The sequence below is a fragment of the Eschrichtius robustus genome, chromosome 7, assembly GCF_028021215.1.
Source record: "Eschrichtius robustus isolate mEscRob2 chromosome 7, mEscRob2.pri, whole genome shotgun sequence".
NCBI classification, from domain to species: Eukaryota; Metazoa; Chordata; class Mammalia; order Artiodactyla; family Eschrichtiidae; genus Eschrichtius; species Eschrichtius robustus.
Window position 1 is genome coordinate 14,458,136 of NC_090830.1, and position 13,795 is coordinate 14,471,930.

At 53.0% G+C, this 13,795-nt stretch overlaps 1 protein-coding gene across 2 annotated transcripts in view; it reads right to left on the reverse strand.

The window, feature by feature from the left end:
* Nucleotides 1-7,884: 7,884 nt before the first annotated feature.
* Nucleotides 7,885-13,795, reverse strand: part of GALNT2 (polypeptide N-acetylgalactosaminyltransferase 2) — a 177,692-nt gene continuing 171,781 nt past the window's right edge. Inside the window, exon 16 of one of the 2 annotated variants that reach the window (XM_068547634.1) lies at nt 7,885-10,215. In XM_068547634.1, coding sequence (XP_068403735.1) covers nt 10,060-10,215 — 156 coding nt within the window. In that variant the 3' untranslated portion in view covers nt 7,885-10,059. Of the gene's footprint in view, nt 10,216-10,648; nt 10,981-13,795 lie in introns of those variants that run through there. The other variant, XM_068547635.1, reaches the window with a different exon arrangement.

Consider the following 13,795-nt stretch of genomic DNA (forward strand, 5'->3'; position numbering starts at 1 on the left):
AAAACTGCCCCTATTTGCAGATGATATGATATTATATAGAGAAAACCCTAAAGCTTTCACAAAAAAATTTTTTGAGCTAATAAGTGAATTTAGTAAAGTTGCAGGATACAAGATCAATATACAGAAATCTGTTGCTTTCCTATACATTATAATGAACTATCAGAAAGAGAATTCAAGAAAACAATCCCATTTACAATTGCAGCAAAAAGAATAAAATACCTAGGAATAAACTTAACCAAGGAGGTGACATATCTATACTCTAAAAACTATAAGATATTGATGAAGGAAACTGAATGATACAAAGAAATGGAAAAATATCCCATGTCCATGGATTGAAATAATTAATATGGTTAAAATGTCCATACTACCCAAAGCAATCTACAGATTTAATGCAGTCCCTGTCAAAGTACCTCTGACATTTTTCACAGAACTAGAATGAATAATCCTAAAATTTATATGGAAACTTAAAGACCCTGAATAGCCAAAGCAATCTTGAGAAAGAAAAACAGAGCTGGAGAAATCAGGCTCCCTGACTTCAGACTATACTACAGAGCTACAGTAATCAAGACAGTATGGTACTGGCACAAAAACAGGAATAGAGATCAATGCAACAGGATAGAAAGCCCAGAAATAAACCCATGCACCTATGGTCAATTAATCTATGACAAAGGAGGCAAGACTATATAATGGAGGAAAGACAGTCTCTTCAGTAAGTGGTGCTGGGAAAACTGGACAGCTACATCTAAAAGAATGAAATTAGAACATTTTTCTCACACCATATACAAAACAAAAACATAAACAAAAAACCCTCAAAATGGGTTAAAGACCTAAATGTAAGACTGGAAACCATAAAACTCCTAGAAGAAAACATAAGCAGAACACTCTTTGAGAGATACTGTAGCAATATTTTTAAGGATCTGTCTCCTCAGGCAAAGGAGACAAAAGCAAAAATAAACAAATGTGACCTAATTAAACTTAAAAGCTTTTGCCCAGCGAAGGAAACCATGGACAAAATGAAAAGACAACCTACTGAATGGGAGAAAATATTTGCAAATGATATGATAAGGGGTTAACATCCAAAATATATAAACAGCTCATACAACTCAGTATCAGAAAAACAAACAACCTGATTAAACAAATGGGCAGAAGACCTGAATAGACATTTTTCCAGAAAAGATATACAGATGGCCAACAGGCACATGAAAAGATGCTCAACATCACTAATCATCAGAGAACTACAAATCAAAACCACCATGAGATATCACCTCATACTTGTCAGAATGGCTATTGTCAAAAAGTTAAAAAATAACACATGTTGGTGAGGATGTGGAGAAAAGGGAACCCTAGTACACTGTTGGGGGGAATGTAAATTGATGCAGCCACTATGGAAAACAGTATGGAGGTTCCGCAAAAAACTAAAAATAGAACTACCATATAATGTAGCAATCCCACTCCTGGGTATATATCTGAAAAAAATGAAAACAGTAATTTGAAAAGATACAAGCACCCAATGTTCATAGCAGAATTATTTACAATTACCAAGATATGGAACCAACCTAACTGTCCATGAACAGATGAATGGATACATAAAATGTGGTATATATATGTATATGTGGTATATATATGGGGTGTGTGTGTGTGTGTGTACAGAATAGAATACTACTCAGCCTTAAAAGAAAGAATAAAATTTTGCCATTTACAACAACATGGATGGACCTAGAGGGTATTATGTTTAGTGAAATTAAGTCAGACAAAGACAAATACTGTATGCTATCACTTATATGTAGAATCTAAAAATATAAAACAAATGAATATAACAAAACAGAAACAGACCTGCAGATATAGAGAACAAACTAGTGGTTACCAGTGGAGAGAGGGAAGGAAGAAGGGGCAAGATAGGGGGAGGGGATTAAAAGATACAAACTGCTATGTATAAAATAAATAAGCTACAAGGAAATATTGTACAGCACAGGGAAATATAGCCATTATTTTATAATAACTTTATTTATTTATTTACTTTTAAAAATTTACTTATTTATGGCTGTGTTGGGTCTTCGTTTCTGTGCGAGGGCTTTCTCCAGTTGCGGCGAGCGGGGGCCACTCTTCATCGCGGTGCGCGGGCCTCTCACTATCGCGGCCTCTCTTGTTGCGGAGCACAGGCTCCAGACGCGCAGGCTCAGTAATTGTGTGATTCTCAACACTGCCCAGCACCACTCTCAGCGCTCTCTCCAGAGCACAAGCTTTCTCATTTTTTATAGTGTGGATCGGTTGGGAATTTTCCAAATCTACACGTTCTGGTTCCCTCTTCAATTTATCTCCTTCCTCTTGAATTTTACTATAGGCAGCAAGGAGAAAATAGGCTGCACCGTCAACACTTTGCTTGGAAACCTCCTCAGCAGGACTTCCCTGGTGGCGCAGTGGTTAAGAATCCACCTGCCAATGCAGGGGACACTGGCTGGAGCCCTGGTCTGGGAAGATCCCACATGCCACGGAACAACTAGGCCCGTGTGCCACAACTACTGAGCCTGCGAGCCACAACTACTGAAGCCCACACGCCTAGAGCCTGTGCTCCGCAACAAGAGAAGCCACCGCAATGAGAAGCCCACACACTGCAATGAAGAGTAGCCCCCGCTCGCCACAACTAGAGAAAGCCCGCGTGCAGCAACGAAGACCCAACGCAGCCAAAAATAAATAAAATTTTAAAAAGAAAGAAAGAAAAAGAAACCTCCTCAGCTGTCCATCCACGCTGGCCACTTGCAGGTTCTGCTTCCACAAAACACTGGAACACGTGGTACAGCTGAGATCTCTGCCGCTCTGACGGGGAGGGCCTTCCTCCAGCTTCCCTTCCCCTTCCCGTCTCTTGCTCCTCGTCTCCTTCTAAGACCTCACGGGGGCACCTTCAACGTTCATGTTTGTACCACATCCTGTCTGTGATCATGCATGTGCCCCTCCAAGGCAAGGGAGGCAATCTCTGCAGGCCCCCTCTTCCCTCCGGATCACCTTTCACACCCCCAGTTTCTTCAAGGCGACCCAGGCTTTACCTAACACGCTCCACGAAACTCTTCCCGTTCTGCCCACTGTTAGGTCCAAAGCCCCTTCCATACTTCTTCAGTATTTGTTACAGTAGCACCTCACTGCCTGGTACCACGGTTGGCATTAGTTTGTTAGGGCTGCCAAACCAAAGTACCGCAGGCTGGGTGGCTTCGTCAACAGGAATTTATCTTCTCATGATTCTGGAGGCTAAAAGTCCGAGATCAAAGGGTTGGCAGGTTGGTCCCTTCCAAGTCCTCCCTCCTTGGCTATTAGACGACCGTCTTCTCCCCGTGTCCTCCTGTTGGTCCTCCCTCTGTGCTTGTCTGCGTCCTAATCCCCTCTTCTTATAAGGACACCAGTCATATTGGATTAGGGCCACCCTGATGGCCTCATTTTAACTCCCGTCTTTCAAGACTGTCTCCAAATAGTCACGTTCTGAGGTCCTGGGGGTTAGGATGTTGAGGTCCTAACTTCAACATATGGATTTGGGGGAGGACACAGTTCAGTCCCTAACAAGCCTCCATACACTTTCTACTTCCGAAAAGCTGGCCCCGTAGTTTCGTGTCGTCACTCGGCAGCTGTGTCCCCCGTCCCCCCTACCCCAGCCCTTCAGGCCCCTGTTGTCCCCGATGGGAGACACGTGGGCCACGTTCTCGCTGTGGTCGGTGGCGCGTGGCCATGGGGAGGGGAGCCCTGGAAACCCAGAGGCGCTTAGCCGCCCTGAGTCCCGGCGGCCGTCCTGTCGGAGGGGCTGGAGGGCAGTGGGGTCCATCCTCCCTCCCTCCCTTCTTCTTCTGCAAACCCCCAGGGCCGCCAGCCTGGCCCGCAGACCCCAGCCTGACTGCGTGCGCGGCCTCTGTCCACCCACCCCACGCAGCGTCACCAGCTGCCCGCTGGTTGTCGGCCCTGGTGGCGAACACATGCGCTTGTCCCTGCGCCCACGCTCGCTCGGCCCTCGTCGGGGTCTCTCCTTCCCCGGCCGGGACGCAGCCTCCCCGTCGGGGCCCGTGCCTCCGGCCTCCTCTTCTGCGGCCGCTTGGGGGCGACGCGACAGCAGGCCAACACGTCCCCCAGCCAGGCAGTGACATGTCGCGGGCAACTCAGCACCTGTAACAAGCCTCCCCCCTGGCCCCTGTCCAGGCCGCGCCCTGTACGACCGCACGCGCCCACCGCCCGCCCGCCGTGAGGACCGCCCCACCCCACCGGGGACGCTCTCACCTCTCACGTGCTGCATCTCACCGTGACCGTGACCCTGTGAGGCGAGCAAGCTGCCTCCTCTCCCAGACCCGGTGAAGCGACTTTTCCTGTGGTGACCCGGGGGCTGGGAGGCAGGAACGGCGCTGAGGGCCCCTCGGCGCTCGCCCTGCACCCCAAGCCTCCCTCCCCACGCCGCCCCGCCCCCCCACCAGCTTTCCCTGGCGCCAGCCTCCCCCCACCCACCCCCAACAGCGTCCTGCCCGGGCTCCTTGCCCTCCCGCTGGACCAGGAGGAGGACAGTCTCACTGTGGGTAACCTGGGCAACAGGCGTGTCCCACTTGGCCCTCAGAAAGAAGGCTGGATCCAGGCCCAGGGTCAAGGTCAGCTCGGGCCCTGCGCAGCTCCCGACTGCCCTGCGGTTCTCCCCTGCTTCGCGCTGCCCCATCTCCTTCTGTCCCGCAGGGAGAAGACGCCCCGCCGAGGCGCAGAGCTGGTCCCAGAGCACAGCTGTGGGTCACAGGTGTCCTCTACTCCGAGACTCTTAGAGTTTAGGGGGTGCAGAAGCTTTGTTTTGTTTTACCTCCGACTGAACGTGCGTAGCCAATTAACTGGAAGCTTGGTCACACACACGCACATCACAGATATCGTCACATCACATTCGTTGCAGACTTTTCAGACTACTGCTTACACTCATCACTACTTTGAAATTACGGCAGCTACCAGACATGAGGCCTCGTTATTTAACGCATTAAGAAACACATAAACATATTTTGATAAATGGCTTAGTTATCCTTCGTCTCTGTGACCCCAAGCCATACATCTCACTCACTTGAAAAAGAAGAGGCCCCACGTGGCCAGCAGACGCCAGAGGACCAGGGTGAAGCCGCCTTCCACCGAGGACGCGGGAACCTGTGATGGCATGGCCGCCCCGCCCGTCCGGCCGCTTCCAGCCGGCTTTCAGGGACGGCGAACGCGGCAGGTGCTGCGCCCGCCCGAGCGGCTGCCTGTCCCTGTCCTCCCTGCCGGCAGACCCCACCCCATGACCCAGGACGGTGGCGCTGGGAGGGGACAGCTGCCCCCTGCCCTGGCACCTGAGCACCGGGTTCTGGGCAGTGTGCCCTGAGAGGTTCTGTGCAGGTGGGGCGGTCACTGGGAAAGGGGCGTCTGCGCTGGCGGGAGGGCAGGAAAGAAGGAGAAAGACGCACAGGGCAGCAGGAAACGCTTCCTTCTCGCTGAGGGTTTTCCCGCGTCTAGGGGGGACGGGGGAGAGCGCCATCGGGCAGATGAAGGCAGTTGCTCACGATGAAGTCACGTCCCAGGACCAACCCAGAACCTGTCACCTTGGGCCTTCCTGTCCCATGAGATAAAAAATGTCTCTCAATTTATACTCCGTTCAGTTGGATTTCTGACACTCTTCACTGAAAGTGCTTCAATAGAGAACTCTGCACACTTCAAGAGCACCGTGGACAGTTAATTTCTGGAAGTTCTTCAGCGAGCTTGCACCGGCCACTCTGAGTTCTCACATCTTGGCCCTCGACGGTGAACCAAACCGCTGCCCCTCAACACACCCCCTGCCCCCGGCAACCCCGAGGATTCCTTCCATGACCTTCAGGAGGCCAGCACCTTGCTGTGACTCAGTCTATCTTCCTGTGTTCAAGGTCTGGTTCAAAGTCGGACTCCCCTGGGAGTGTAACCTGTGGCGGGGACCATGACGGTCTTTTCTGCAGCCCCTGCCCAGCACCCAGGGCCAGGCCCGCAGGTGCTCAGGCAGGAACTGCTGGGGGAATATTTCTCATTACTTCTTTGGGACCCCACAGATGCAAAGGCTTTTGGAAACATGTTTATCATGTGCAGGCACACATAATACATAAAATCAAATACATACATATTGTATTATTAGTCAGTTGCTCAGGAATATGTAAGAACATCTAGGAAGCAGATTTTCTTTTTTCTTTTAGGTAAGTCAGTCCATGGACAGAAGAGGGCGTGCAAACATCTTATTTTTCTGGCTGAATATTTTTTAAAACGTGAAATATACTGCAGAATCAAAGAGCCGAGGTGGGTTAAGTATTTTACTCTAAATATATTTTTTAAAATATTTATTTATTTCGGCCGCGCCCAGTCTTAGTTGTGGCGTGTGGGATCTTTAGTTGCAGCATTGCAGGCTTCTTAGTTGCGGCATGCATGCCGGATCTTAGTTCCCCGACCAGGGATCGAAGTCAGGCCCCCTGCACTGGGAGTGTGGGGTCTTACCCACTGGACCGCCAGGGAAGTCCCTTACTCTAAATATTTTTGCAAATCTGAACCTCCCTGCTCTAGTGCAAGGCTCATATAGTTCCCCTCCCCCCCAGAATCGGCCCAAAGTCTTTCCTCAGCATGCGGGGCTCCACCCCTGGCCAGACTGACCCAATCCTGTCTCCAAACGCCCCACCCTGAGCCTGCCAGGCACTTGTTCTTCCTCTTCTTCCGGCATTTAACACGTTCCCCCTGCTCTCAGGTCTCCAGGGCATCAGGGCAACATAGAGAGTTTCTCAGAAAATCCCTGTTGTCAAAGCAGGAAACACACACACACACACACACACACACGCGCACGCACAATTCCTAAAGGCCTCTGATGGGTACTGCACAATTATGCTAAGAGCTCTTCCTGTTTCTCAGATGGCAGCGGAGCAAATTTTGGTTGTCTCAAATAATGGAGAAAGAGGATGCAGAAACAGGGCCTCCAGAAGGTTCAAGACACTCATAGGGGCCATCTTTTCAGCCTCCCCAGTTGCAACCCAAACTGCTAAAGAATTGGTCAGTATTGTGTTTCCTTGACACACCTGTGGGGTTGTCCAAAGGAAGGTATTTTTAAAGGCCCAGGAAGAGGGGCGAGGACTCAAGTTTGCCTGGGATGGAACTGGAGAGCCCGGGTAACTGGTAAATAGTATACGGATTTAAAATACTCTAAAAGCTGTGATGATATTGGCCCTTCAGCCTCTCCCCTGCCCTGGTCTGGAGGGCAGGCTTTGGCTCTCAGCGCCTGGGGCTGGCCAGGGGAGTACTTAGGAGTGGCGTGACCTTGGGCAGGCCAGCAGCTTCAAGCACCAGCTTCCCCAGCCAACTGTAAAATGCAGCCCGTAATGCTACCTCCCAGGTTACTGTGAGAAGACAAGAAGGATGTATTTAAGCGCTTGGAGTGGGGCCTGGCACATCATAAACACTCCACAGATGAGAACGGTTATTATTACAAATAAGAATAAACATCAAAAGGTGCAGCAGTAAAAGGTGAACGCATTTTAAAAGTGTGATAAGATATGGTAACTGGGCAGCACCCCTCTCCCAAGACAGACCATAATCAGTCCCCAAACACCGGTCACGTCCATCCTATGAAGACCAAGAGTGACTGCAGCCGCCAGCAGAGCGTATCTATAAAGTATCTCCTCTTTATTTAAGTTAAACAATTTTCAAGGATGGTTTCCATCTATAAAATGGACGAAGTACAAGCTCTGTACAGCAGTTCTTTTTAAAAATCAACTGGAAAAAGAAATTACCAAACTATATTTTGAATTTGCAAAACATACTCACAGATACCATCATTTTAGCTTTTATGAAGACATAAGAAAGACCAGCACAGAGAAGACAACTAACTTCGCCAGGCTTTGCTCCAAGGGCTTTTAGGAAAGAATCTTTACTTGTAAAAACAAGAGTGGGAGAGGGGGACAGTCCCGATGACTAAAAAGTAATGCAGCCACAGTTAAGTCACTTTGGCACACTGTGTCATGTAAACATAGCTCACCCAAGGGAGCCCTCCCAGCCCACCTCAGCTCACAACGCCCACACCATCCAAGGCCGCCAACCCTACCACCTCAGGGATGGGGAGCTGCCCCCCAAGGGCCCAGGGGGACCCATCTCAATGGTACAAAGGTTGGTAAGACTTCTGGGTGGGGTGGAGGTGTGTGGGCAAGAAAGAATTTGTCAAGAACCTGATTAAAATTTGTGTTACTACTTTAAAGCCAAATTTGTTTTCCGTCCATGGGATTTTCTTCCTAACGAACAGTAGAAGTAGCCTGACACCGGAACCCAGGGGCTGGGTGACTGCTTGCTGCCCCACCTGTGTTCAGCAGCCTTGCACAGGTTCCCAGGACTCTCCCTAAGAGCTTACTGGTGGCCACGATCAGCCTCTGAAGATAGAGCTGTGCCGAGTTAATCCAGCTACGGCCTCCCGGTCCACTGAAAACACACCTGGTTGGTCGGCAGGGGGCAAAAAGACGCAGGACAAAGTCACCCAGCCACGCCTCCAGGCCCGAGCCCACCGTCATAAAGCAAACACATGGGGGGCTTCTGCAGTGGAGGAAGAAAGACCAACGTCCCCTTTCCTAGAAGAAATAGGCAGGAGAGAGCTGCACTTGGCCAAGTGTCAACCTGGCAGAACCTTCTGGGGCCACTTCTCTGTGACCTCCCAGAGGGGCCTGAAGGTGTGCCCGTGTGACGCCTCTTGGACACGGGGCATCTGTGTGACGAAGGGCTGGGTGAGGGGGGCACAGGAAGGCAGGAGGGCAGTGACCACGAGAGTGACCGGGGCGCCCCGTGGGGTCTGCGGCTGGGCTACCCCTGCGTGGGGGCACCTCGGAGGCAAGGAGGGCTCTGCGGGGACACGCCTGGGTGTCAGGGCAGCGCCCAGGCCACTCTTCCTACTTCACTTTTAGTTCACGACCGTCTTGTGGTTTATACTGACATAAGCCTCCTAAGCCACAAAGCTCCTGTTCTGTGCCCTGAATCCTCAGCGTCATTGAGCAGGTGTTGTTTGGTTTTCACTTTTCCTAATTCTTGACCCAAAGCCCCTGAGGCAGGCAGGACTGGGCCCAGGTGACCTTGACAGTGGTGCTAGCACACCAGGGTCCTCGCCGTGAACCCAATGCTGCCTGTGACGGCGTCCCACCATCACCGGGAGCTGGCAGGTTCTTTTTTATTCATTTTATCCTTAGAGAAAAGAAATTTAATTTACAAAGACCCAAAGCAGTAATTTGTCAAATTAAGTAACCCATTCAGGGTTTATAGACACCAAGGGCACGAAAAGTGGATTCCGACACAGAGCATGACACGACTCCCAGCTGAAGCCAAACCGAGATGCCGCCGGCGTCCGGGCCTCGGGGCAGGGCTAGCCTCCCGGGGTGGCGGCCACAGCAGGACCTACCCACCTATAAGGCTCCGGGGGCAAAGGAGGCGCTCGCTCCCTCCCTCCGGCCCCGAAGGGCTCGGCCCCTCCTCCTCACGCTGTGATCTGCTTTGTGGACAACTTACAGGATGAGGGTGACCTACAGAAACCATAGGAACTGACCGTACATTCTTTCTTCATACATGTCTGTGTGCAGCGTCCCACCACAGCAAAGTTCATATCCAAAGAGAGCAGGTACGCCACGTGGAAGGGGGTCTGCGCCGGGAAGACAGTTGGGAGGGCGGGGCGGGGCAGGGCAAACGCCGTGACCTTGACCGTGACCGGGATGGAAACCGCACGTGCAGTCGGCGGATCCAAGCGGAGGCTGGAGAGCTCCGCTCGCTGTGCTGCGGCCGCCGCCCCTTCCCTCCGGGTCCTGCCGCCCACCGGCGTGGGGCTCCACATCCATCCGCGTGGCGCTGGGCGGGCAGGGACTGCGGGGCCCGGGGTCGGGGTGGGCCAGCTCCCCCTCCTCGCCGCTCCGGGGCCGCCCACCCCGCGCCGAGGTCCTCCGACCTTCAGACCGTGATGGAATACTGAGGTATATAGTTTCTCGCAAAGTTTAAGAAACAGAATCAATAACGTCGGGCTCGTCGTGGGGCCCGACGGCGCGGGAGGACGCGGGCGGCCCCCTACTGCTGCAGGTTGAGCGAGAACTTCCACTGCTGGGACAGCGCCGGGCCGCACGCCTCCACGCTCAGGCCGCCGTTCTGGGCCCCGCGGCTGTCCAGGCACAGGTTGCTGCCCACGTGCCGCAGCTTGGAATTGCCCTCGATCTGCTCCCATTTCTGCAAAAGACAGGAGAGCACCTTACAGCAGGGGCGCCGCCGGGAGAGGGCGCAGCGGGGCTGCCCTCAGGGTCTGCTGGCTGCCCTCACAACAAGGTCTCGGACCAGGACGCACGGGCTTCCGCAGCAGCCCGGGTGAAACCACGCACCTCAGACTGGGACGTGAACCCACGTGGCCGGGACTCGAACCCGGCCAAGACCCCGACTGGGACCTGAACCCGTGCGGCTGGAACTCCAACCCGGCCAAAACCCACGGTCTTCCAACTGAGATCACACGCCTGGTTTCAGGACTTAAGGAAGCCCAGGTTCTTGATGTCTCATAGCAGAAACAATTCAGTGAGAGACAAAGTGATGAGTAAGAAATGGATTTATTTAGAGAGAAATACACTCCACAGACAGAGTGTGGGCCATCTCAGAAGGCGAGAGTGGCACCAGGTTTTGGGGTTGTCCGTTTTTATAGGGGTGGGTAATTTCACAGGCTAAGGAGTGGGAGGGGTATTCCAGCTATTTCAGGAAGGGGCGGGGATTTCCAGGAATTGGGCCGCAGCCCTCTTTTTGATCCTTGTGGTCGGCCTTGGAGCTGTCATGGCACCTGTGGGTGTGTCATTTAGCTTGCTGATGTGTTACTTTGAGCGTATACTGGGGCTCAAGGTCTAGTGGAAGTCGACTCGTCCGCCATCTTGGACCCATTTGGTTCTAATCGGTTTATGTCGTGTCCTCAGGCTATGTCATTCTTTCAAAGGTTGTGCCCTGCCCCCTTCCCTCCTGTTTCACGGGGACAAAAGGGGACAAAACAGCGTCTGCTGAGGGCCCAGGAAGAAACCGGCACTCTCCGCTTGGTTTGCAGCCCCAAACCTCCTCTCCGGACCCTGCTGGAGACAGCTTCCCTGCCCCTTCCTTCCCCCTCTTCAGGCATCTCCTCGTCCAAGCCCCATGCTTGGGCCCCCGCCCCTCCTCAGTCTTAAGGACTCGACACATGGGGGAATTTCCTGCAGGGACCTGGCATTCTTTCACAAGAAGGCCTCACCTGAGGATATTTCCCCTCGAGTAAGCAGCCACAGGAACCAGGCCAGCTCCAGGAGGGCCCAGGCTGCCTGCCCCTGGCTGTTGAAAGCAGCCCTGCTGAGGCCGGTGCCGGGGCCGGGGCTCAGCGTGCCCGCTTACACGTAGGGCCTCGTGCTGCGCCAGAGGGGTGGGGTGAGGCCAATGGGAGGGAAAGGGATGCTTGTGTGGACAGAATGCCCTGCTGCGGAGCCCCACCTCTCCACTGTCTGTCTCTCCACCCGCTCCACCTTGGTGGGTGTGGAAGCCCGTCTCAGCTACCCTGAGTCCCCGGGCGCTACCTGCCGAGTCCTGCGTGTGCCACCTGTACAGTCCAGGGCGTAGCGCCTTCGTACTCCCGTGGGTACGCACCTGTGCCCTACTAAACCCAAACCAGCCAGGCAAACCAGCGAACAAGCCCACAGCCCAGCCGTGGGAAACCTGAGGGCCTCTCACACTGTTGTTTATCCCCATGTAAAAATCTCTAATGTTTGTTCTTTACAAAAGAAAAAAAAGTGACATGCTTTTTTCTTACAAAAGCTCTCCCTTCATTAATGCAGTCTGTGATTCTAGTTAATTTTTTACACTGTATGCACAGAAGCTCCTTCCCGTTGGTATTTTTGCAAATCATTTGGACGTCGCGGAATTACATTTTCTTACTCTTGTTTTCCTTTCGCCCTTGACTCTGCAAACGCACACCTAACACAAACACACAGACGTGCTTGGAAACCCAGTGTTCCAACTGGCAAGAGGAGTGCAGCTTCGAGACAGAACTAGCTGAGGAGCCCCCTCTCAAAGGGCAAGTGAATGAGGTGGGAAGGAGGCAGAGCAAGGCAGGGGGGGGCCCTGCAAGGATGCTCCCGTGGGGACCCTGGGACGCTTGCTAAGCCAGCCTGCCGGCCCGGAGTTTTCGCCAACAGTGAAATGCAGTGCAATCCGATGGGCACGGGGAGAGGGACCGCCCATCACCTCCTCCTTCATTCCTGTGCCCTCTTTGCTGTCATTCCTCCTGCTCTGGCACGTGAAGTGTGTCTGTGCTGCCGACATCCGCGTGTCACTGAGTGGCCAGGGCTTGCTTGACAAAGAATCTGGAATGGGTGGACTTTGACTCCATTCCCTGGGGAGCCCTGCCTGTGTCACAGCATCAGCCAGATGGAGGGCCTCAAAAACGCCCAAACCCCAGCTCCGTCTGCGGGAGGCGGCCTCGGCAGCCCGGAGCCCTGGGCCCAGAGGGCTGTGGTGGGGTGGGCGGATTCCCAGATGCAGAGGCTCTACTGAAAGGGCCACACCTTCTCTACCGGGCAAGGAAGGGCTCGAGGTTGACAGTTTAAGAGATCCCCACTTATGTACGCCACACACCCAGAAGAGCTCATTGTTTGCAGGCCTTTCTCCCTCTGGTGACGTGAGCCTTTCAGGGTGAGAACTGGACGGCGGCAGGAACATGTCAGCCCTTGACGTACAGCAAGCTGTCACTAAAGGAGACCACTCCAGAGATGGAGCGTCTGTCTGTTCTTAACAAAGGTTTGGAGCCAGATAAAGTCATCACTTTATCCCTCCTTTACCCTAGATGCCCCGGCCCTTACACCCGGGGCAGGGCACCTGGCCTAGCGCCATGCTCACCCGACGCGGGTCCCAGGAGGTTGGGGCCGGGGACAGTGGCCTCCGTGTTTACCAGCCCCTCCTTCTCACTCGGGTGCCACAGCTGTCAACACAGATGGGCATTTAGGGACCTGCTGGGGTTCCGCAGAACAGGGTGGGGGGCACCCGGAACCAGGCGGGGGGGACAGAGGAGAGACGGCCCTTTGCAAGTGTTTCCTGACAACTGGGCCCCAAGCAAGGGACCTCGGTGTGGGCCTCGGTGCTCCTGGGGGACCCTGGAGAGGACCCCAGGCTCTGGGCCTCAGCTTCCCTTCTGTGAAAGGAGTGGTGGGTGGGAAGCCCACGTGGGCTCCTGGCTCCAGCCAGCCCTGGGCCTCAGTTTCCCCAGACACGTGTGTCTCGTGAGGAGGGACAGAAGAGGACAAGCCCGGCTCCCCGTGTGGGCACGTGGGAAAGTCCTTTGGGGGTTGCACTAGCCACTCCCCCTAGGCCCAAGAAAGGCTCTGCCCCCAAGGTACCCCCAGGGCGCAGGTCAGAGAAAAGCAGCCAAAGACGTAAACATACGTTCTGAACCGTTTGGAAAAAAGTAACACGAGTGTGCGTGTAATGTCTTATCCAGTTGCACCTTAATCATTTACAATTTTGTAAACTTAAAATGGAAAAGTACTTAATGAATAAACAAAAACACGCGGAATTTCTCTTTAAAATGGCCAGTGGTGTGGGGAGGAGAATGAGAACATAATCGGAAATAAGCCACAGCAGGCCTCTGGCTTCAGAAATAAAGGCCTCTTTATATATATTTTTATAAATATAGGTCTTCCTTTTGGGCTTGGGGGGTTCATCAGCCATGGAAGTGAACCGAGGTGAAGCACCTCCTCTGGAGACATTATCATGAACCTCAATACCTTTTCTAGGCTGGTTTGTAGGTCAGTGTTCCATT